At 51.6% G+C, this 23,332-nt stretch overlaps 1 protein-coding gene across 1 annotated transcript; it reads left to right on the forward strand.

The window, feature by feature from the left end:
* The first annotated feature begins 989 nt into the window (after nucleotides 1-989).
* On the forward strand, nucleotides 990-22,617 carry IRS2 (insulin receptor substrate 2). The gene is made up of 2 exons (XM_080928889.1): nucleotides 990-5,432; nucleotides 20,378-22,617. The coding sequence occupies exons 1-2, from the start codon at nucleotides 1,463-1,465 to the stop codon at nucleotides 20,380-20,382; spliced, it is 3,975 nt and encodes a 1,324-aa protein (XP_080785015.1). The 5' UTR covers nucleotides 990-1,462; the 3' UTR covers nucleotides 20,383-22,617.
* The last annotated feature ends 715 nt before the right edge of the window (nucleotides 22,618-23,332 follow it).

Consider the following 23,332-nt stretch of genomic DNA (forward strand, 5'->3'; position numbering starts at 1 on the left):
TCAAGGGCATCTTTGGCTTGGCGCTGTGCCCGCGGCCGCGCTCCTAGGTTCGGCGACGCCCGCCCATAGCCCGGGTGCTGGGTGAGCACGGTTTGGGGCGCGGGCCGGGAGCAGTGAGGGCGCGGGGCGCGGGAAGGACGCCCGGCAGCACCCGCTCCCAGCTCCCCGCTCCCGCCCAGGCCCGCCCTTTCCCGGCACTATGGAAACCGCATTTTCCTACGCCAGCATGCCCTCCTCCTCTCTCCTATTACATCCAGAACAGGCGACTTCCACTTCCCGGGAACCTGACAAGTGAATGGCTCTGATGACGCCCCGGAAAGAGCCCACGACCGGGGGCGGGGGCGGACGCCTGCGGAGGGTGGGGCGGGTTCCGGGGCGCCCCTCGCTCGGCTCGCCGCTGGGAAAGGGCACAGAGCTGCCATCGACCGGGAGCTCGCGGGCAACGATGGTCGTAAACAAGCCGGGCCGCGCGCCTGCCACCCACAGCGGGCACCGCCCTGCGCCGCTTGCCCACCCCGGCTGCTGGGGTCCGACCGCCGCCCCGCACCAGCACCGACCTCCCGCCCCCGTTCCCCTCTCTGCGGCGGAAGCCTGGGGCCAGTTAGTAGGGCGCGAGGCGGGAGCACACACCCCGCACCCGCCTTCTCCGCGGCGGGCTTCCCGCCCTGGGTGGCATCGCCCCCGCCCGTATCCACAACGAGCCCCTGATTAATGAGCCCGGCCCGGCCCCCGCCGAGCCCCGGCCGGGCCTCGGAGGGGGAGGGGGAGGGGACGGCGGGAAACGCAGCCCGGTGTCGGCCAGCCTCCCTCCCCCCCCGCGCCTCACGCTCATTGGCGGCCCTCGCTGTCCGTCGGGGAACGCGGCGCCAATGCGGGGCGGTGGGGCGGGGCGTCCGCGCGAGTGTGCCTGCGTAACGCAGAGTCACGTGTTGTTTTGCTCTTAGTTCAGTCACTCGGTGCGCGATGTGTTACTCACTGTGCGGCGGGGACCGCGACAAGCCCGGGTCGTCGTTGGTGGCAGCAGCAGCAGCAGCGGCGGCGGCGGCGGCCCCAGTGGCGGCGTGGGCCCCGAGTGTCCGGACGCAGACCGGAGTCACGCAGTGCAGAACGGTGGCAGCAGGCCGGCCGCGCGCGTCCTAAGCTCGGCCCCGCGGCTCGGGGACCCCGACTCTCGGCCCAGCCAGCCAGTCCCCGGGCGCCGCCCGAGAGCCCGGGAGGCAGCGGCCGCGGACAGTGGAAGCGGGGGGCGGCCATCGCCCGGGCCGAGCATCCTTCGGAGCGGCGGAGGGCCCTGCGCCACCGAGCCGCGCGCGCCTCCAAGCCCACCGCCTGGGCCCGGGGGACGCGCGCGCGTGGCCGGGTGTCCGGGCGACGGGTGGCGGGTAGCCGCCCCCGCCCGCGCCCCTCGGCCCTCGCCATCCCCTGTTCGCCCAGCCCAGCGGAGAGACCCGAACAGGCAGCGATGGCTAGCGCGCCCCTGTCTGGGCCCCCCGCGTCGGCGGGCGGGGACGGCCCGAACCTCAATAACAACAACAACAACAACAACCACAGCGTGCGCAAGTGCGGCTACCTGCGCAAGCAGAAGCACGGCCACAAGCGCTTCTTCGTGCTGCGCGGCCCCGGCACGGGCGGCGACGAAGCAGCCGCGGCTGGGGGGTCGCCGCCGCAGCCTCCGCGGCTGGAGTACTACGAGAGTGAGAAGAAGTGGAAGAGCAAGGCGGGCGCGCCGAAGCGAGTGATCGCGCTCGACTGCTGCCTGAACATCAACAAGCGCGCCGACGCCAAACACAAGTACCTGATCGCCCTCTACACCAAGGACGAGTACTTCGCCGTAGCGGCGGAGAACGAGCAGGAGCAGGAGGGCTGGTACCGCGCACTAACCGATTTGGTCAGCGAAGGCCGCTCTGGCGATGGGGGCTTGGGCACCGGCGGCGGCTCTTGCAGCGCCTCTCTCCCGGGAGTCCTGGGCGGCTCGGCGGGGGCCGCCGGCTGCGATGACAACTACGGGCTCGTGACGCCCGCCACGGCAGTCTACCGCGAGGTGTGGCAGGTGAACCTGAAGCCTAAGGGACTGGGCCAGAGCAAGAACCTGACTGGTGTATACCGCCTATGCCTGTCTGCGCGCACCATCGGCTTCGTGAAACTCAATTGCGAACAGCCGTCGGTGACGCTGCAGCTTATGAACATTCGCCGCTGCGGCCACTCGGACAGCTTCTTCTTCATCGAGGTGGGCCGTTCGGCCGTCACCGGTCCAGGCGAGCTGTGGATGCAAGCCGACGACTCGGTGGTGGCGCAGAACATCCATGAGACCATCCTGGAGGCCATGAAGGCTCTCAAGGAGCTCTTCGAGTTCCGGCCTCGCAGCAAGAGTCAGTCGTCCGGGTCGTCGGCCACGCACCCCATCAGCGTGCCGGGCGCGCGCCGCCACCACCACCTTGTCAACCTCCCCCCTAGCCAGACCGGCCTGGTGCGCCGCTCGCGCACTGATAGTCTGGCGGCCACTCCGCCAGCAGCCAAGTGCACTTCGTGCCGGGTTCGTACGGCCAGCGAGGGCGACGGCGGCGCGGCAGGCGGAGCCGGGACGGCAGGAGGCAGGCCGATGTCGGTGGCAGGGAGCCCCCTGAGTCCCGGGCCGGTGCGCGCGCCCCTTAGCCGCTCGCACACCCTGAGCGCCGGCTGCGGAGGCCGCCCGAGCAAAGTGGCTCTGGCGCCGGCAGGGGGAGCCCTGCAACACAGCCGCTCCATGTCCATGCCGGTGGCGCACTCGCCGCCTGCAGCCACCAGCCCAGGCAGCCTGTCCTCCAGCAGTGGGCACGGCTCGGGCTCCTACCCGCTGCCTCCTGGTCCCCACCCGCACCTGCCTCATCCGCTCCACCACCCCCAATGCCAGCGTCCATCCAGCGGTAGTGCCTCTGCCTCGGGCTCCCCCAGCGACCCGGGTTTCATGTCCCTTGATGAGTATGGCTCCAGCCCTGGCGACCTGAGAGCCTTCAGTACCCACAGGAGCAACACACCTGAGTCTATCGCGGAGACCCCACCGGCCAGAGACGGCAGTGGGGGCGAATTCTATGGGTACATGAGCATGGATAGGCCCATGAGCCACTGTGGCCGCCCTTACCGTAGGGTCTCTGGGGATGGGGCTCAGGACTTGGACAGAGGACTGAGGAAGAGAACTTATTCCCTAACCACACCAGCCCGGCAGCGGCAGGTGCCTCAGCCTTCTTCTGCCTCTCTAGATGAGTACACGCTCATGCGGGCCACCTTCTCTGGCAGTTCAGGACGCCTCTGCCCATCCCTCCCTGCGTCCTCTCCCAAAGTGGCCTACAACCCTTACCCAGAGGACTATGGAGACATTGAGATTGGTTCTCACAAGAGTTCCAGCAGTAATCTGGGGGCAGATGATGGCTACATGCCCATGACTCCTGGGGCAGCCCTTAGGAGTGGTGGTCCCAATAGCTGCAAGAGCGATGACTACATGCCTATGAGCCCCACCAGCGTGTCTGCCCCCAAGCAGATCCTGCAGCCACGTTCCGCGGCGGCCTTGCCCCCCTCTGGAGCAGCCGTGCCAGCACCCCCTTCAGGAGCGGGCAGGACCTTCCCAGTTAACGGAGGCGGCTACAAAGCCAACTCCCCAGCGGAGAGCTCCCCAGAAGACAGCGGGTACATGCGAATGTGGTGTGGCTCCAAACTGTCCATGGAGAACCCAGACCCTAAGCTGTTCCCCAATGGGGACTACCTCAACATGTCCCCCAGCGAGGCAGGCACCGCAGGGACCCCACCTGACTTCTCAGCAGCTTCGCGTGGAGGAGCCGAGGGCCTCAGAGGCATCCCTAGCCATTGCTACAGCTCTTTGCCCCGTTCTTACAAGGCTCCCTGTTCCTGCAGCGGAGACAATGACCAGTATGTGCTCATGAGTTCCCCTGTGGGCCGGATATTGGAAGAAGAGAGACTGGAGCCCCAGGCCACGCCAGGGGCTGGCACCTTTGGGGCAGCTGGTGGTAGTCATACCCAGCCTCCTCACTCAGCAGTGCCTTCCTCCATGAGGCCAAGTGGCATCGGTGGCCGCCCTGAGGGCTTCCTAGGCCAGCGTTGTCGGGCTGTGCGCCCCACGCGCCTGTCACTAGAGGGGTTGCAGACCCTTCCCAGCATGCAAGAGTATCCTCTACCCACTGAGCCCAAGAGCCCTGGCGAGTACATCAACATTGACTTTGGTGAGGCGGGTACCCGTCTGTCTCCACCTGCTCCTCCGCTGTTGGCATCAGCGGCCTCCTCCTCTTCGCTGCTCTCGGCCAGTAGCCCTGCTTCATCCCTGGGTTCCGGCACCCCAGGCACCAGCAGCGACAGCCGGCAGCGCTCTCCGCTCTCTGACTATATGAACCTAGACTTCAGTTCTCCCAAGTCCCCTAAGCCTAGCACCCGCAGTGAGGACACAGCGGGCTCCATCGATGGCCTTCTCTCCCCAGAGGCCTCATCCCCCTACCCACCGCTGCCCCCACGTCCTTCCGCTTCCCCTTCCTCCTTACAGCAGCCCCTGCCACCTGCCCCAGGAGACCTATACCGCCTGCCTCCAGCATCAGCTGCCAAGTCCCAGGGTCCCACTGCTGGCCCCTCAGTGTCCTCTGAGCCTGGGGATAATGGTGACTATACCGAGATGGCCTTTGGTGTGGCCGCCACCCCGCCACAACCCATCGCCGCACCCCCAAAGCCAGAAGGTGCCCGAGTGGCCAGTCCCACATCAGGCTTGAAGCGGCTAAGTCTCATGGACCAGGTGTCTGGGGTAGAGGCCTTCCTTCAAGTCAGCCAGCTGCCTGACCCCCACCGGGGTGCTAAGGTCATCCGTGCAGACCCACAGGGGGGACGTCGTCGACACAGCTCAGAGACCTTCTCCTCTACCACCACGGTCACACCAGTGTCCCCGTCCTTTGCTCACAATTCCAAGCGCCACAATTCAGCCTCCGTAGAAAATGTTTCTCTCAGGAAAAGCAGTGAAGGCAGCAGCATCCTGGGAGGAAGTGATGAGCCACCCACATCCCCAGGACAGGCACAGCCCTCGGTGGCTGTGCCCCCAGTGCCACAGGCTAGGCCATGGAACCCCGGTCAGCCTGGAGCTTTGATTGGCTGTCCAGGAGGCGGCAGCTCTCCCATGCGCAGAGAGACCTCCGTGGGTTTCCAGAACGGCCTCAACTATATCGCCATCGATGTGAGAGGTGAGCAGGGGTCCTTGGCGCAGTCTCAGCCTCAGCATCCACAGCCAGGAGACAAGAACTCCTGGGGCCGGACCCGTAGCCTTGGGGGGCTCCTCAGCACCGTCGGAGGCTCTGGCACCAGTGGAGTGTGTGGGGGCCCAGGCACTGGAGCCTTACCCTCTGGCAGCACCTACGCGAGCATCGACTTCTTGTCTCATCACTTGAAGGAAGCCACAGTCGTGAAAGGTGAGGCCCTTTGACCTTGAGGTTGTGAGGGAGAGTGGGGTATTGGGTGGCCTTGGATGCCACACTTCCCAGTGCTTCCTTGGCTTAATTGCCAATGCACTGGCTGGGCCTTATCCCTCTTGGCTATCATGGCGTTGTTGTCTTTCTCCAAAAAGCTTGGCAGGAACATTGACTTGGCTTTTGAGTAGACTTGATGCCTTCCCCCAGGGGTGGAAGACTTTGACCTTGTTTCAGGTCCAGCCATCTCTTGCCTGGGTTCTTGTGGTCCTGCCCTAACCCTCTGTCTCAGTGTAGGTGCTACAGAGCAGAAAGTTGTTCAGATCTTTACAGCTGAAGGTGCTCAAGGCACCAACTACAGGCTCCATGTGTGAGTGACTGGGCCCCAAGCTATTGCTGCTCAGATACAAGGTTTATCTAAACATACCCAAGATCCCCTCAGCCAGGTGAGCATGAGTCTCCACGTAGACTGTGACAACCCTGTCCATCAGAGGCACCATAGTTCTCACAAGGGAAATGGCGGTAGTGTGGCTTGGCTTACATACCTTGATGACTGGGGTTCTCACCTGTGCATAATGAGGATTTCCTGTCTGTAGATCTGAGACAGGTAACCTTCCCCTCCCCATACACACACAGGAGGACCAGGACCTGGCGAAACGTCCCCCAGTAATGCTGTTGATGTGGGCGTACCAGGTAGCAGAGCCCTAGGGAGATTTGAGAACGGCAGAGACATTGGAAGGTCTTGCAGGGTGGGTGGAATAAAGGTTTGGAGTTGGCATAGGGACAGGATGGGCCCCGCTTCCCAGTGCACCCCAGCACTAACACTCAACTGTGTCTCAAGATCAGAGATTGAAAGGCATGTGAAAGAAAAATATACATGTCTTTTCTTCATGAACATAGACTGGAGGGTGCCCAGCACTGTCCCCAACCCCTTACCTAATATCCGTGGGCATAGAGATGGGGCTGATCTGCAGCTGGCAATGTTTCCTGTGTCACAGAAATGGTGGGGTTGTGCGGGAAGGCAGGGGAACTAGAGTACTCATTTCCGTCCTCATCTGTGTTTCTATGTGGGGTTGCTAGCCCGGCAGACTGTGCGCCACAGTGGAGCCAGTGGTGTGGTGTGGAAACAAGGTGGGGGTCTGGGTGTCAAAGGGGGGACCTGTGTACTTTTGCTTCCTAAAGTAAGCAGGGCAGTTGAATGCTATCTACATTTCAGACTGTGTGTTCTAGAGTATTTGGGGCCATTCACTCCTTGGATAGAGACTTACAGCTTGAACAAACCCTGGCAAATTGTAGGGTGGAGCTGAGGAGGAGGAGTGTCTAGGAATTACCAGTGGCACCGCACTTCAGCAGATCATTAAATCAACGGGAAGTTGACAGAACGTCCCTTCCGTGGTGAATCTCTCAGCTGAAGGTCACTTTGTCAAGGTCTTATTAGACAGTACAAAAATCCTAGTGCTGGGGGTTGAGTATATCTAAGCCACGGGCCATATAAACACAGCAGTGTGTAACTGAATGGGGAATTCTGTCTGTCTGCCTCACCCACACGCTTCCTTAGCAGCTTCCATGTCACTGGTAGAAGACGGGAGTAAACATGAAAAGTTGAGGCTGGGTGGGTGGTCTCCTGCTTTGGGAAGGCAGACTGAAGTCCACGCTTTGAAGCTTGAGGCTGCGGTACAGTCTCTACATTCAGGAAAGGGATTCCCTGGCAGATCAGAAAGAATGCTGACCTGGGAGTAAGCTTGTTTAGACACCTGCCTCGTCTAGTCCTGCCTACGGTTCCCCTGCAAGGATAAGATTCCGGCCAGTCTGTGAAATCTAAATGGCTCTCTATACAAGCAGACAAGGGAGCACTTTGGTTAGTTATTATAAATTCTGTGGGTGCCATGTTAAAAACTCCCCTTTTTAAAGGGAAAACAGATAACTAAAATTCATCCGCTGTGCCAAAGCCACATGTTCAAGGGGAGGCATACAAGCCAAATTAGATTTCTAGCAAATTGATTTGAGGCAGAGAGCAGCCTCAGAGTGGGGGAAGTGTGCATGTAATCTTAGCTTGCTGAGCTGGGCCCTTTATGCCTGATGAGCCACAAAGGACCACTGGGAATCGGAGGGTTGGACACCTGTCTTTGTGTAGCCCACGTGCAGTGCAGGTAGACCTGGGCGGTGTGCACAGATGAGAAGTTCTCTGCCGAATGGTGTTTGGGGAGCGTGATGTATAGAACCATGAGTTTGAAGCTGAAATGCAGAGTCCTCTTTGCTTCCTAGGCTCTGCCCAGGCTTAGCAGTGCCCTGCGTTTCCCAAGCTGCTTGCTCCTTCTCCTTGGGCAGACCTCATTGGCTGCACAGGCACAGGGTGCCTGAGCTCAGTCTGGGTAGTATATAGTACTTATTGTCTAGACAAAGTCCTGGCAGTGCCCCATAGCTGACTGAAGTTGAACTGGAAATGGGAAGGGAGAGTGTCTTAAACTCAGCTGATTAAGAAGCTAGTAAACACCAGGTATGTGTGCATATTAAAAATAAAGTCTGGTTAATCTGTTAGACTGTCTTGTTGAGAACTGAAAATTAATTGGGTTAACTGAGTTTTAAAACTACTTCTGGTAAGACCATGCACATTATTCTCAGTAGGACTGGATTGGTAAGGTCCCCTGATAAGGTTCTCCTTCCAAGAGGGATTTTCATTCCGTGGGTTTCTAAGGTGTTAGAAGCTGATTAGATAGATAAGTACCATGGAAAACACCTACATTTTAGTTCTGCTCCATCAAAAGTCTATCCACATGCCCACTTTCTACAAGATTGGCAAGGGAGTGAGGTGTTTACGGAGGAGCTGCGGAAGGGGAGCTGATTTAGCCGAGGAAGTTCTGCCTTTGGAAGTGCTCCATCCTCAGAGCCAGTGCAGTATCCTTGCCAGCCTCTTATCTACCCGTGGGTACCACCTGGGCATAGTGCTGTGCAGGGTGGCTCCCGCCTCCTAAGGAAGAAGCTGCCGAGGTGGAGGTGCTGAGGAAAGCACTCAGGCTTCGGTGAATGAAAATCACGTGACCAGTTCTGCTTCCTTTATTGAAAGAAAAGCCTTGACTGAAGTAGTTCGGAGAAGGAAGGAGGGTGGGGCCAGGAAGCCAGGGTTCTGGTTGCTAATCTTCTCCAGAGAGCCACATACCCATGTAGTCCGAAGAGCAGATTCCTGTCCTTCCCCTGCTGGGTCACATGGAGCAGAAAAGAAAGGTGTCCTAAACCCTTACAGGGGAAGTGTGAGGAAAAGAGCAGCCAGCAGCTCTGAGCTTGTCATGGATGTGGGCGGTGAAGGTACTTCTGAAAATGAGCACTCTTAAATTAAGAATTAGTAGATAAAACCCGAACGGGCAGTATGCAGAGACTAGAGACTGTGCCTTGTGAGCCGCTTACTTGCCCTGCCCCATTGTTGGCTGTGCTCCTTTCTCTAAGGACCACACCTCCTTTCTTTAAGAATTCAGCCAGCTGGGTAGCTCAGCTTTAGAGCAATGAGAGGAGAGCAAAGCAAAAAAGGAAAAGATTCATTCCAGAATTTAAAAGAGAGAGAGAGAGAGAGAGAGAGAGAGAGAGAGAGAGAGAGAGAGAGAGAGAGAGAGAGAGAGAGAAACAAACTAACAATGTAGAGATTCAAATTACATAGTAGCAGACCAGTTGAGAAAAGCAGGCCTGCTGCCTGCCCTGGCTTCAAAGCACACTTTACATTCCCCTCTGTGATGTTGGCAGGTAATAAGAGCTGTTGACAAGGTGAGGATGTATAATTAGAATATACATTTTAGAAAACCAACTCTTAATGTTGGAAGCTCTAATCTAAGAGCCAAGCCCTTAAACTTCCGATGTTTAATTAGCCGGCATTCTGTTCAGCAGGGATTCGCTTCTGTTTGTTGATTTTACTGGGGGGTCACTCCTGCTGTTTGTTGATTTTACTGGGGGGTCACTCCTGAAGTTTTGAATTCAGCACTGTGCTGTCTGTCTGTAGGGTTGGAAAGTGCTGGTTTCTCACTCTTCACCCCCAAAGAGAAAGTTTAATAGCGGCAGCTGGGGATAAAGGCATTCTGTTAGACTCCCACTAACAGCTTTTCTCTGGAAGCCTATTCTAAGAGCTAGGTAACTTTGCTATCAGATTTAGCAAGCAGGCCAGCTTTTTGTTTTGGGAGGGGGCCTTGGATAGTACAGAATTCTCTGTTCACCTTGGAGACAAGGAAAATGTAACTTTATTCTTGTGCCGACGTTGCCAAGTAGGGTAAGGGCTACTATGACTCAGAGGGGAGAGGAGCCCCAGTTGTGGTAGGGATGGACTCTCTGCAAGTCTCTAGAGCAGCATGATTGGAGTGTATGGTTTAATACAAGATGTGCCAAGCATTTTAATGTTGCCATTTAGTACACGTTTCCTGCCTCTCCACAGAGAATGGCTACAGAGGTCATGAACCTTATCTAGCTATGGGTTCTGTGGTAGCAGTGCTTTCCAGACATAAACAGATACTCTATTCATTTTCGTGTTTTGAGTGCATAAGTCAAGACTGCAGGGTGAGGGGGAGTTGAGGTGGATAGAAAAGGGTGTTTCTGGAGGGAGATGCTGAAGTCCATGGTGGTCACTGGTCTGAGTGTATCTAGGGGTAGTTTCCTGGCTCACACTGAGGGTGGGTGCCCTGAAGTAACATGTGCAGAAGAAAGTTGGACCAGACAGGGAAGCAAGCTGCACACAGGAGCTGCTTGTTAGGTGCAGAATGTGCCAGACACTTCTGAGCTTGGCAGTCTTGCTTCTTAATTTAATTCATTGTGTTAAAATGCTGAAATAGAGCTGGTTTAAAATGTACAGGCAGCGTGTAGATGATAAAGCAGTTCATTTAATAATTGCAATGTCTTTTCCTGTTAAAGTAGAAAAATACTGTTTTACCCCGTCTTAGTTATTTGTCCAAAAGACCTGCTAAAAAGAACAGGCAACTGATTTAAGCCCTATTCCAGTTTCTTCTGCATGGCATGTATGATATTTGCAAGATATTTCTTACTTCTAGTACACTTGCTGAAATTGGGTCAAACACTTGGACCCATGATATATCTTAAAGATAAACCATCACATGAACTCTAAGTACCAAGCCTTTTAATGTTTATTTTAAAAAGTATCAGGTTTTCCAGAAACATGTTTAGAACTGGTATTTTTGTGTATTTTCCCACACTTTTTTTTTCTCAAAACCCATCTTTTTATTTTTTCCTAACAGAAAGTAAATGCTAACATGTTTTCTGAGCATATTCAGTCTTGATACATCCACTTAAAAAAACACTAGTGCTCTACTCTTTTAATCTATAGAGAGTTAGTACAGGTCCTTAGTGATTTACCATGACATTTAAGCCTTTCCATTTCTTTTCAGTGCATAAATGTAAGCTCTATAGTTCATCCTAGGATACAGTTTTCATTGTCTCTTCCGAAAGCCATATGTTGACATTAGAGGTGACTCGGCATGGTCACAGTGTGGTGTTTAATATTTACTATAACAAGCTTTCTCTGCTCACTCTGTGGACTTCCCCTGGGCCATCTTCAGGGACCAAAGTATGTTAGTATGTTACTAACAATCTGAAGACGAGCAGAACACAAAACGATGCCGAAAGTATTCTACTCCTGGTGTGTGACGGAAAGTGAAACACATACTCTAAGCAAAGCTGAGGGGAATTGTCCCAGTGCAAAAGCGATTCAAAGCTGTTTCTTTGTAGTGTTTTATTTCTCTAAGTATGATGTCATGTGACATTTATACATCCTGTGATGTCTGCAGAATCGGCTTCTATAGGTTTGAGTGTTTTGCCTATGTGTATGTCTGCATACCATATCTGTGCCTATTGACCGCAGAGGCAAGAGGAAATCATCAGAGCTTGTGAATCTGGATTTCCAGAGGGTTGTTAGCTGCTTTGAGGGTGCTGGGAACCCAACCCAGGTTCTCCAGAGGAGCAGCAAGTGCTCTTCAGAGCTGAGCCAACAAACTCTCTCCAGCCTCAGACTATGGATTTTGATGAGTTAAAAAACCTGCTGCTCAGAGGGGCCAGGTGACCTATTCAGAGTTTTTAAGAAAATAGGAGGAGTGAACTTGGCCCCTTAGGTCTTAACCCAGGCTCTTTATCAGCATGGACATAAACACTCCACTTCAGCATTTCCCACTGACCTTGTATTTCTGAATTTCCACCTTATTATATTCAGAGTAAAATGGGAACAGTAAAGGAAGAGGAATGGAAGAATGGACATCGTGGGCAGCCCCCTCTCTTAATTATCTTAGCCAGTTTTCCCCTGTCAATTTTTAAAAAAAGATTTGTTTGTTTATTATATATGAGTACACTGTAGCTGTCTTCAGACACACCAGAAGAGGGCATCAGATCCCATTACAGATGGCTGTGAGCCACATGTGGTTGTTGGGATTTGAACTCAGGGCCTCTTGAAGAGCAGTCATTGCTCTAACCACTGAGCCATCTCTTCAGCCCCCCCCCCCTGTCAATTTTAAGAACTTCTGTTGTGTTAATGTCTAAGTGCCTCTTTTTTTTTTCTTTTCCCCCCACTCCCTTTTTTGAATAAGTTCCCTTTTGTCCATGGATTTTCAAACTCCTCTTCTGGTAGTAACTTCTGGTCCAGTCTTGTCCCTGGATCTCTTGGAGTCTCCTAAGTGAAACTTCCCATTGCTCTGGAAGTCTTTAGGTTTGAGTAAAAGAGATGATACTTGATAAAACATTTTGCCTCCACATACATTAAGACCCTTTAGCTGAGTGTGGGAACAGTACCGGGTGCAGGGTCAGTCCAGGGGTGCGTCCGAGGACACAGTGCTGGGAACCGCTGCCCCAGCAATGTGCTTGCAGGCTGCAGGTTTAATTTGGGCAGAGTAGTTATTAAATACCATCAGGAGAGCATTGGAGAAGGTGGTCCAGAGGCTGGCGAACCTTGGGTGATTACCCGAGTGCTGTGCCTGTTTTCCAGGGTCAGGTGCAACAGGACCCACCAGTCCCCTGCTCATGTACTGTGTAGGAACTGCTTAGGTGCACACAAAGGGTATGTGTGAGGTAGCAGAGTGCCCATTGAGAAGATCACTCACACAAGAGGTAGAGGAGAGTAGGGAATATTGTAAGAAAGACATTTTTTTAGGTTAGTCCATCGTGAAGGCTGAGGCCACCTGGCAGTGCTGAAGCCTACACTCTGAGAACAGAGCCAGCCCTCGTGACCTGTGATGCAGGCTGTCTTTGTCCTATGCATATCATATGCCCCTCCAAACCCGTTAGCAGCTTACAAAGAAATGAGTCATTAACTCAGTTAATGGTGAATAGATTTGGAAGCTCACCAACTTAGAATTAGCCTCAGGACTAGTTTATAGATAGTCAGCTGTTGCAGGGTGGTTATCTTCCCAGGGCCAAGTATCCCACAGGGTCTTACTGTTCTTAGGTCCTTAAACAAACAAACAAACAAACAAAAAACTGTGGGGAAGACTATTTAGCTGGATTTTCAGATGATGCCAAGTGGGTTTCATTCAAGTTAAATTAGACAGAAGCTGCCTCTTTGGAAGTGGTGTGATTATAAAAGAATACATAGGCAGACACACCAAGAGTCCATTGGATGATCACAGTTATAAACTGTAGTCTGCCATCATGAAGATCTCAGAGCAGGCTGATGGAGAGAAAGACTTCCAGCCATACCAGAACCAGAGCAGCTTCTCCAGGCTCAGGAGGGAGCTGGGTTCAGCTCTTGCCATCGTGGATCTGTTGAACACTGTCTAGAAACAGATTATTCTGGAATAGAAGAGAGAACTCTTGAGTGCCCTAACAGACCAGTTCTGGCCACTGTGTCTATTCCTGAAGAGGCAAAAAGAGGCCATGTTGTCAGAACATTGAGAGGGAGAATGGGTAGATGCTTCTTGGGACCGCAGGTTCATCTTGGGGCACTGACTTGTGTGTTGGGTTTAGAGAGAGGAGGAATTCAAGGTGGGCGACGGTGCTGTGTAATTGAGCAGCCGCTGGTGAGGTGCGGTTCCCTTCATTCTTATCTCTGTTCTGGGTCTTCAGGGTGGTCCACAGTACTTCTTGCTTGAGGGGGCAGCTGGCTTCTGCAGGATGGGCTGCCCTAGTGTTCAGAGGTGATTGTCTTCCTGGGGGTGGGGGCTGCCTTGGGAGGCTCTGCTGTTCCTGGAATCAAAAGTGACTGTAAGTCTAGAACAGCAACTTATCTCCGTGCCTTCAGCTTTGGAGGAGTATGAGATAGATTAGGCGGAGTGAAGCTGGCCTCTGAGCCAACATTATACACACACACACACACACACACAGAGTGGAGTTCGGGGGATAATATATCAGGCTTTTGCCCTCTTTTTAGTTACTTTGTGGGCTTATATGAGAAGGCAATGGTTTTGTTTGTTTGTTTGTTTGTTTTTGTTTTTGTTTTTTTTTTTTAAATCAAAGTAGCTTCTGGGTGTTTTTACTAGAAAAGTTAGTTGTAAAACCTAGGAGCCCCATTTTCCTAGGCCTTGGTCTTTAGAAACACCTGGAAAGAAAGGTATAGGGGTCACTTTGGATGCTGTTCCAGGTGTGGAGACCTGGGTTGCTGGGGGAAGTACCTTCCCATGAGTGCAGGGACGGAGCTGAAGGTGGCCAGTGTGAGTTTGGAACTCTTCTGGTCTGCCAGTGTGCACAACACACATGACACATGTCTCCAGCCGACAGCATGCATGGTCTCACGCTCCATGTTTGGAGCCAGCTCAGCCGCACTCTAGCATCACACTGTAACAGGTTACTGTAGAGGCAGTGCCTTAGAGAGCTGTCTGTCCTGAGCTAGGAAGGAGATTCACCCTTCCATGTCACCTCCACAGCTCGCTGCTCCTTCTGGCAGTCAAAGCAGAACTTGCTGCTTTCCAGGGGAAATTGAGGAAAAGTTATTTACCACGATTCACATGTGCATACGTGGAAAATTCATCATAGCCAGATAGTTTTCTAAGATGGTGTTCTTGCCTTGCCTTCCTTCTCAGTAGCCATGCCCAGTTGCTGATGACTTTCCTCCCATGCCCCTCCCAGCTGCTGCAGAGGGCTTAGGAGAAGACAGAGAAGGTCACAGGATGTCTGCTGGCTTCTCGACTGAGCTACAGGTCTCTGACCTCTGCCCCTGGGCCTGAATGACAAGAACAGGTGACATGTCCTTGCTTTGAGTCTAGCTATGCAGGAGCTTGGGAGGGCTCCAGCTGAAGTAGTCTTTCTGGGCGTGTGGTACGTATGGTGCGCCCGCACAGGAGTCCATGAGGATCATGTGTAATTGGCTGAACTGTGCCTGCAGGGGCTGGCAGCCCCTGTGCTGGCTGGATGCTGTGCCCCATTGTGGTATATGGTAGGCTTTGGCTTGGTTCTGTCCTGCCCTGGTTTGAGTGGAGCAGGGGCTTGTGGTGGCTCCCGGCTTTCAGTGGCCTGGAGTAATCTCCAACCCCACTTCCCCTTTCCCAGCACCATCTCAGACTTTAGCAGAGTGAGTTCTTTTTGGCTAGGACCTGTTTCCCTGTAGCTACACATGCCTCCCAGTGGTCCCTTTGCTGCTAGAAATCATAGGTGTTAGCATTGTTCCTGATGCAACTTGGTGGGGGGGGGGGTGACAGCAGGTACCCTATGCCCTACTGCTGTGACTCCCCAAACAGCCTGAGGAGTCAGCAGCTCAGCTGCACAGGTCTGGAGAAGTCTTTGTAGTTCAAAACACTGCATGTGGCTACCTGCCTGACTGAATAGACTCAGAGAAGTGAAAGGAGTCTGACCACAGACTGTGAGTCATGTCACAAGCATGTGCTTCAGATGTAAAAATCAATACTCATGTGTGTTTTGTTTATAGACATTATGGTTTCTATACAGACTCTCCTTTGATGGTTTCACTGACTCTTCTGGGGGTGTGGATGAAGTGGGGAGAGGTTGTCTCTGTCTTCAGGAGTGGGTGTGACTGACTTAGCTGAGAAATCACTGAGTTGATGGTGGCCATGGTCCTGTGTCTGATGGAGTTGAGTCATCACATGCATCTCATTGAAGCATTGAAGGCTTCGAGGGTTTCAGGGTGCAAGAATGGCTGCAGAGAATGACTCTGTGCCCACCCCATTCTGGGGGGTGGTAACAGTATGTGAGAGGTAGCTCATGGGGGTGCAAGCTGGGACAGAGGCCCTGCTGAGCTCTCCATTTTAGTTCCTTGTTGCTATGACATAACATCTGATAAAAGGAAATCAGTAGGGTTTATTTTGAGTCCAAGTTTGGGAGCACAGTCCATGGTGGGGGGGGGGCAGCGGAGCTCAGACAGAAGGCAACATTGTATCCTCAAAAAGGAAACAGATGAACAGTGTTGCTCAGCTCAATTTCTCCAGAGTTCCACTAAGTCCAAGGTTCTAGCCTACAGGATAGTGTCAGCCATGGTAGGTGGGTGTGTCTTCCCAGCTCTGTTAACCCGAGGTTTGTCCTCTGGGTGATTCATTATAGATCCTGTCAAGTTGACAATCAGTATTAGCCATCATAGCTCCCAAGCAGATTGGTTGTCAGCCGAAGGAAAGCACGTGAGTCTGCTCTGAATATTTATTCTACTTTCCCATAATTTGGCAGGAGAAAAAAATAGAAGGGTTTATAACTTCAGATGTAAGCTTTTTTATAGTGAACATAAAACATAGTTTTTTATACCATATAAGTCATCAAACAAAAAAATGTGCTAGACCTGAGTGCGAGGTTTCTTAGAGGGCACCCGTAGTTCTAATGCTAGTTCTTGTACCAACTGTTCCCATCAGGGTAGAAGCGAAGCCCTTGAAGTCACATTTTCAAATGACCCAAGAAAGATTTGGGCTGATTATGAATTGCAGGTGTGGTGCGTATCAGTTTCTCTTCGTGAAGCTGAGTATCAGCAAAGCTTGCATTTAGTAGCGATCAGATGGATTCTGAGCTGAGCTGTGCTGTGCATTAAGAAACCAGAGGATCATTCTAAAGAGTGCTGGCTTCGCAGCCGGTCTTATGACTCTCGGGGTCTGTAAGAGGATAGCGTGGCCTTTAGCAGATAGTATTGCCTTTCTGAAGTGCGTAAGCTTGCAGATAATTTCCAGGGCTATCAGTCTCGGGTATAACACGCAGGTGGAAAATGTGGGGTGCTATTTTGACAAACCTGCTCGTGTCTTGTTAATAAATTCTGGTGGGTTCATCTGCCTTGAAGGGTTGGCAGACTGGTTCTGTGAAAGATTGGATGGTGAAAGTTCATGCTTGGTTACCATGGCTACCCAACTTCGCTTGAGGTGGAAACACCTGTTCTATGAGAGTGACAGTGGTTGTGACCCAGTAAAACTTTACTTGTAGAGACGGCTGGCTTCTGCTGTGCACCACCCTTATCTGTAAGACGGAGGTGTATCAGACCACCTTCAGGTTTTTGCTTCCTTTTGGAGGTTGTGTTTCTTTTCTGCTCCAGGAAGTGGCATAAATTGTAAGGTTGTTTTGTTATAGTTACTTGCCCTTAGGTTGACTAAGGATCATTGTTCTGAGTGCATGGGACATGAAGGCCAGGAGGCAATGGTCACATGCAGTCTAGCAGGCAGGCTGGTTTCCCAAGGCTTTATGACCACCTAGTCTTCCTCATTAAAAAGGATCCGGTACAAGCGTGGTATTTAATGTCCTTTGAAGGGAGTTCTACAAAAAGCCAGTGGAAAAGTTTGCATGATCTCATACATGGAATATTAAAAAAATAAAACAGCAACAACTACAACAAAAAACCCTCATGTTAAATGTACAGAGAGCTCAGTAAAACTGGTTGTCATGTGGCTGGGTAAGGTGTAGGGAGGGAGGAATGAGAGGGGACAGACACAAAGAAGCCAGCGCAGAGGACAGATGGCTCTATGGAAGTCTACAAGGCATGACAATTGGGGATTTTTGTTGTTGTTTTAAAAAACGAGTAACCTTTATCTGCTTTTGCTACCAAAATGCAAGTAGAGAAGGTCACAGAAGGGAACTGGTTAATCCTCTCCTGGTGACCTTTCTACTATGTACATGTGACCCTCAGATTGCACAGCACAAAACAAAACAACGCAGAACAAAGGTGGGAACCAGAAGAGGAGATGGGCCTAAGTGGACTGGTCTGATCCCTCCCTCCCACTGGGTCCCTAAACACTTCTGCTGGAAGCCAGAGGGAGCCTCCGGTTAAACAGCACTAGGAAGGAGCTGCCCCACCCCCACAGAGCCCCACTGAGGAGGCCCTCTTCTTTCTGGCTCTTCTGGTTTTAACCTGGGGTTAGAATGTTCTGGTTTGAGCGAAAAGGTAACCTAGGATACAGAAGACTCTGGAAGATGGGGGTTGACCTAAAGAGTGAAAACAACTTGATCCGTGGGTCCTGGTAAGGGAGAAGCCAGTTCGATGCCCACATTGGGAAGCAGCCATTGAAACATTGGCTTCTAAAAGCCCAGAGGCTGAGCTGGCAAGTTCCCATGGGCGAACCTTTGGGTGTGTGGAGGAAGTTTGAAGTGAGGCGCTTGCTTCACAGGCTGAGAGGCCTCTGGGCACACTACGGCTGGGCCATGAGGAGGCTGCCTTCCTTGAAGGATTCAGCAGCAGCAAAGGGCAAGCTACTCCCTCCAGCCCTGAGAGAGCTACATCCGCCCCTTCCACCCATCTGGGATTGGTTGTGTCATTAGCAAGTTACAACTCGAAGATCGGGAGTTTGTTTAATAACAAGCATACAAAGCAAAAGGATTTTAATTGTCATTGTCAGTGGAAGTGTGAGCTCCCATAAAAGGAAGTCAGACTCTCTGAAGCAGGTTGTCACGGGGAGCTTAATCACCTGTTTTCCTTTTGAATTATGTTCCCCCCCCCCAATTTAGATGAAAGGTTAAGTAACCGTTTTTCTTAGAATCCCTGGGTTTGTTATCACACCCAGCCTTACTTTTTTTTTTTTTCAAATGCTTTTAGCAAAGTAAGAAGATACTAAATTATCAGGCATATTTTTCTAGGAATTTCTCTTCCAACTGAAAAGGCTGTTTTCCCAACTAGTTTTTTTTTTTTAACTAAACTGGGCATTGAGATGGGCTTGAAGGATGCAGGGACTCAACAAAGGGTTCATTTCTTCCTTAATTTGATTTGCTACTAGGGATGCAAAATATGTGGCCTCTGGTTTTCCTTTCTCATGCAAATCAATATTCATCTAAATAGCACTAGTAATTCTGAGCCCTGAATGTGGTGCAGAGTCCACACCTGCTCTTCTCTGCCCTGCACAGAGCCTTCGAGACTCCGAAGGAGGGGGTCTATGTTGGGCTCTTTGTGGGAGAGAAGTCTTGCAGAAGTCTAGAGACAGAACCTGGGCTTCCTGGAGTGGAGCTGCCGTGACCCAAGAGTATTCCTGGGACCCTGACCATGCACAAACCCAGATTCTCAGGAGACATCCCGGCAGAAGGAAAAGTGTTAGATGGTCAAATGCCCTGGGTATGTCTTTTGTTAATAGGCTCTGGGTTTGGTGCTCAACCTTCTGTGGCACAGTGGCCCCTCACTTGCTGCTGGTCCCATGTACTATGAAGACGTTCTCCCTGGCTTGCAGGGATGTGTCTTCTGTCTCTCCTTCCTCCTTCCGCAGTCCCCTCTTCCTTTCCGTGGGATCTGAGTAGAACTTTCGGAGGTGGAAACACAGGCTCGTTTGGATTCTTTCTGCTGTTAAACGTAAGGGAAAGGGTGATCCTCAGAGACTTAAGAGTTCCAGCCTGAGACTGGACCTCGCTTGGGGCGTACGGGTGACGTATGCCATCAGTGTTGGCTGGACTCTGTGGGGGGCACGGGGTGGACGGAGTTTCTCAAACTTGATTATTTGCTTTCCTGGCTCTGACACTTGCTGTCCTAAAGCATCACCTCTGCTCATATGGAGTTGGTAGAATTGCAGGGAAATTTCAAACCCGGGGCTCAGGTCTTCACATGAGTTACTACCAGTAGCTGGACAAGCATTGGAGGGTCTGTCTTGTATGCAGGGCAGGGTCCTTTCTGGGTCATTCTGTCACTGTGACTGGACAGACGTTCCCTTCTTAAGGCACATGCAGGGCAGAGCAGCCATAAATTAATCATCCCTGTGTTGCCTCAAGTGGATTTGACATAGGTAATGAATAAATAAGTATGTGCTGGCGTCTCACCCTTGGGAACTATAAGTATTTAAGGTTCATGTCACATTAGTAGTGTTAGAAAATATTTTCCCTTCCTCGTATTTGACATGAACCAGCCCGATGACAGCCTCAGAAGTAAACAGAAAGGAATAGGGCACACACATCCCAGTTTACAGGCACAGGGCACACACATCCCAGTTTACAGGCACAGGGCACACACATCCCAGTTTACAGGCACAGGGCACACACATCCCAGTTTACAGGCACAGGGCACACACATCCCAGTTTACAGGCACAGGGCACACACATCCCAGTTTACAGGCACAGGGCACACACATCCCAGTTTACAGGTACAGGGCACACACATCCCAGTTTACAGGCACAGGGCACACACATTCCAGTTTACAGGCACAGGGCACACACATCCCAGTTTACAGGCACAGGGCACACACATCCCAGTTTACAGGCACAGGGCACACACTTCCCAGTTTACAGGCACAGGGCACACACATCCCAGTTTATATCTAGGTCAGTTCTCATCCCTGACTCCTCTCTTGCTGGACATTCCTCCTTCATGCTGGGGAGGCAGGAGGGTCTCCTTCAGCTGCCATGAAGCAAGAACCCCCCCCCTTTTGTTTTTGGTTGAAGTGAGTGCTTGACAAAGTGTGTGTGACAATGTTTCTCACCTGTGTGTGCACCCTGCTACCCCAATGCCAGGACAGCCACCTTGAGTTTGCATCTCAGAGTGCCTTGTTTCAGAGGAGAGGACCAAACTTTGACTACAGGTCCATGGGTAAGGGGAGCTCCCCGGGTCGCTGTGGTTCCTGGAGCACGGCTCACCAGTTTTCTGCTTTCTCTTTCAGAGTGAAGCCCTGCCGGCTCCAGCACGGCTGGCTCAAAAACTCGGAGTCCGTTCGAAAAAGATGCTTAGCATGTTTCCAACCTACGCTGCTCACTTGCCTCTCAACGGGAGCAATTCTACATGTTGAGACTTCTGTGAATTGTATTAGATAAGGAACCAAGAGGCAGGGCCGCCTCTTAGCTGTCCCCACACACCTGTCCTCATCACCCAGTTTGCATTGCGTTTCCTTTGTGAAGGAACCGGCTGGTGGAGTACACTCCGGGAGACTGGACCTCTCTGTCCGTCAGCCTTCGTAAGTCCCAGCCATTGCTGTCATTTCTTCTGTTACTTTCCTTTTGGCAAAGCGGATTAATCCCTCAGCATGCAAGAAGATGCTATAATATTCATGGAAGTGGTCAAATCTGGTATTTACTGGCTTACAGTCAAAACTACCACAGTCCTACCTCAGTTCAGGGTCAAGCCGGATTGTTTGGCAGGGTACAGGGCAGCTCTGCCCCAGGATCACATGCTGACCTCCGTCTCTCTGTTGAGTAGATGTGGACTCCAGTCCAGGCACCTGAAATGTTTACCTGCGCACAGAGCCCAGTGTGGGACTGACAGTTCTCGGCGAGCTTGGACTTGAAGATGGATTAATCCTAATAATTCCGAAATGTGGCTGGAGCAGCCTCCTTTTGGAGATCATCAGCCGTATTTGGGGGTTTGGGTGGGGAAGGGTGGATCTTTGTATCTTTAACAGGCTTGTTGACTCCTCTTTCTGTAGATGTTCATGTAAGTACTTCAGATTGCAAAAGCCTTTTCTCCCCTCCACAAGCCTCCTTCCTGTCTCTGAATCTTAGCTCACATTCCTCAAACCAAAAACTCATCATAGGCATGCTCACAGCTCAAGGCTGGTTTGGGTTTTTGTTTTGGAAATATATTATCTCTGACATAATGTTACTTTGTTGGCCAACAAGGTTGCCCTGAATAGGAGGGGAGGCATTCCAGCCGTACTGTCAGTGGCAAAAGAAGAAGGCCATCTCTGTCCCTGCACTTGCTTGTCACCGGTCCTTGACAGAGACTACCCTGGCTCTGTTGTCAGTGTTGTGGAGTCGTTTCATATGTCACCTAGAAGGGCTGAGCTTGCCGGCAGAATCGCCATCACCTTGCTGCTCGTCACAGGGCTGGAGGCCCTGCCTCCCTGACCCCACTTCCCAGTGCCTGTCTCCACAGTCCCTAGAGGCTACACTAACTCTTGGAAATGGGAGTTGCTGGTTGGTTTTATATCAATTTGTTTTTGTTTGGGAGAATATATATATATATATATAAATATATAGATATATATCACTATCAAGTAATGCATTGGTAAGATAAGAAGGGGCTTCTAGAGGACGACCAAAAAGATTCCATGTCTTAAAATATATTTAATGGCAGTGCAGCCATCTTCCTGCTTCCGTTGCTGAGCTTGCAGAAGAAGGCTGTATTGCAAGACAAAGTTGAATGTAGATTGACCCCCCCACCCTGCGTGAATCCTCAAGGTTTACCTTCGGGCAGTTCCACATCAGAGCAGCGCACAGGCCACGCAGCACTGGAGTGGGAGTCTGTTCTGGCGTGTGCTCCACTTCCCTGACATGGTAAAGGGCCTCCTGAAATTGTACCTAGTGTTGACAAGGGACCTGCGCTGCGTTTGCTGTGTAACTGAATCCCCAAGGGACAGTGGAGCTGATCTGCTGACTGAAGCACACTGAAGCAGATGTGACACACCCTCCATGCTGGGAGCGGTCACCACAGGACACAGATGGCACATGTCCCTGATGCAGCTGACACGAGCAAAAAAGAAATCGAGAGTACACTAAATTCCCCTCATCCTGTACATTTCAAGAAGAGCAGGCATATGCAATATTTACATCCTTAATTTAGTTTACAGAATGGAACCAAAATGTGTAAGTGTTACGTTTGCCACACTTCATGCTGTATATTGGGTCTTTGTACATTTTGCTTGACTTAATCTTAAATTTAAACTATTTTTTGCTATATAAACTTTAACAGTTATTAAACAGTGTTTTCTTTGGGTACATGTTTCCTGGATATCAAGATGTTAAATATATTTCTCGCTATTGTGTTAAAAAGAGACTCACCCTCCCCGTTGTCTTCCGCTGTACATGCTGTATATAGGGGTCGCGTGATGCCGCTGAAGACAAGAATAAACTGGAGTAGTTTAGTATGCTGTATTTAGTCTGTATTGACCATGGATGCCCTCCTTAATAGCCATATGCAATAAAATAAAATACATTATTTATGAAATGAATACAGATTGGAGGATATTTTTCTGCATAGATAACCAGTTTAACTTCAAACAAGTCTCATCCTGGATGTATAGCATTAGTAAGCCCTATGGATTTTTGTTTGTTTGTTTGGTTAGTTGGTTGGTTTGGTTTTAGTTTCGAGACAGCATTCCTCTCTACAATAACCCTGGGTATCCTGTAACTCACTATGTAGACCAGGATGCCCTCAAATAAAGATCCACTTGCCTTTGCCTCTCAAAGGGATTAAAGGAATAACCACACCTGGGCCCACTTGGATGCTGTTTGATTTTGATTTTATTCTAAACTGAAAATGCCTCTTCATCATGAAACTCAGTTTCTGACCAAAGCAACTTAGTGGGGGAAAGTGTTTATTTTTCCTCACAGGTGCAGGGTCTGGTCTGCGGGGACAGGACGGTCAGCGCAGGAGCTAGAAGGGACAGATCATGACACAACCCATGCTCAGCTCACACTGGAGTTCTCTCCCTGCCCCATCCCCCTCCTCCCCCCCCTCTCTCCCCCGCCCTTCTTGCTTTTTGTTTGTGTTTTGTTTTTTAAGTGTGTGTGTGAGAGAGACACACACGGAGAGAGGGATAATTTACCTAAGGCCATTCCCAATAGCAAGTCTCAGAGTCGCTGACACAGTGTAACTTTCATATCTCAGGTGCTACTTAGGA

The sequence above is a fragment of the Micromys minutus genome (assembly GCF_963924665.1).
Source record: "Micromys minutus genome assembly, chromosome: 14".
In the NCBI taxonomy this organism is placed as follows: Eukaryota; Metazoa; Chordata; class Mammalia; order Rodentia; family Muridae; genus Micromys; species Micromys minutus.

Excerpts from the sequence above, each read along its gene's own strand:
- IRS2 (XM_080928889.1), top strand. The coding sequence starts at position 1,463 with ATGGCTAGCGCGCCCCTGTCTGGGCCCCCCGCGTCGGCGGGCGGGGAC.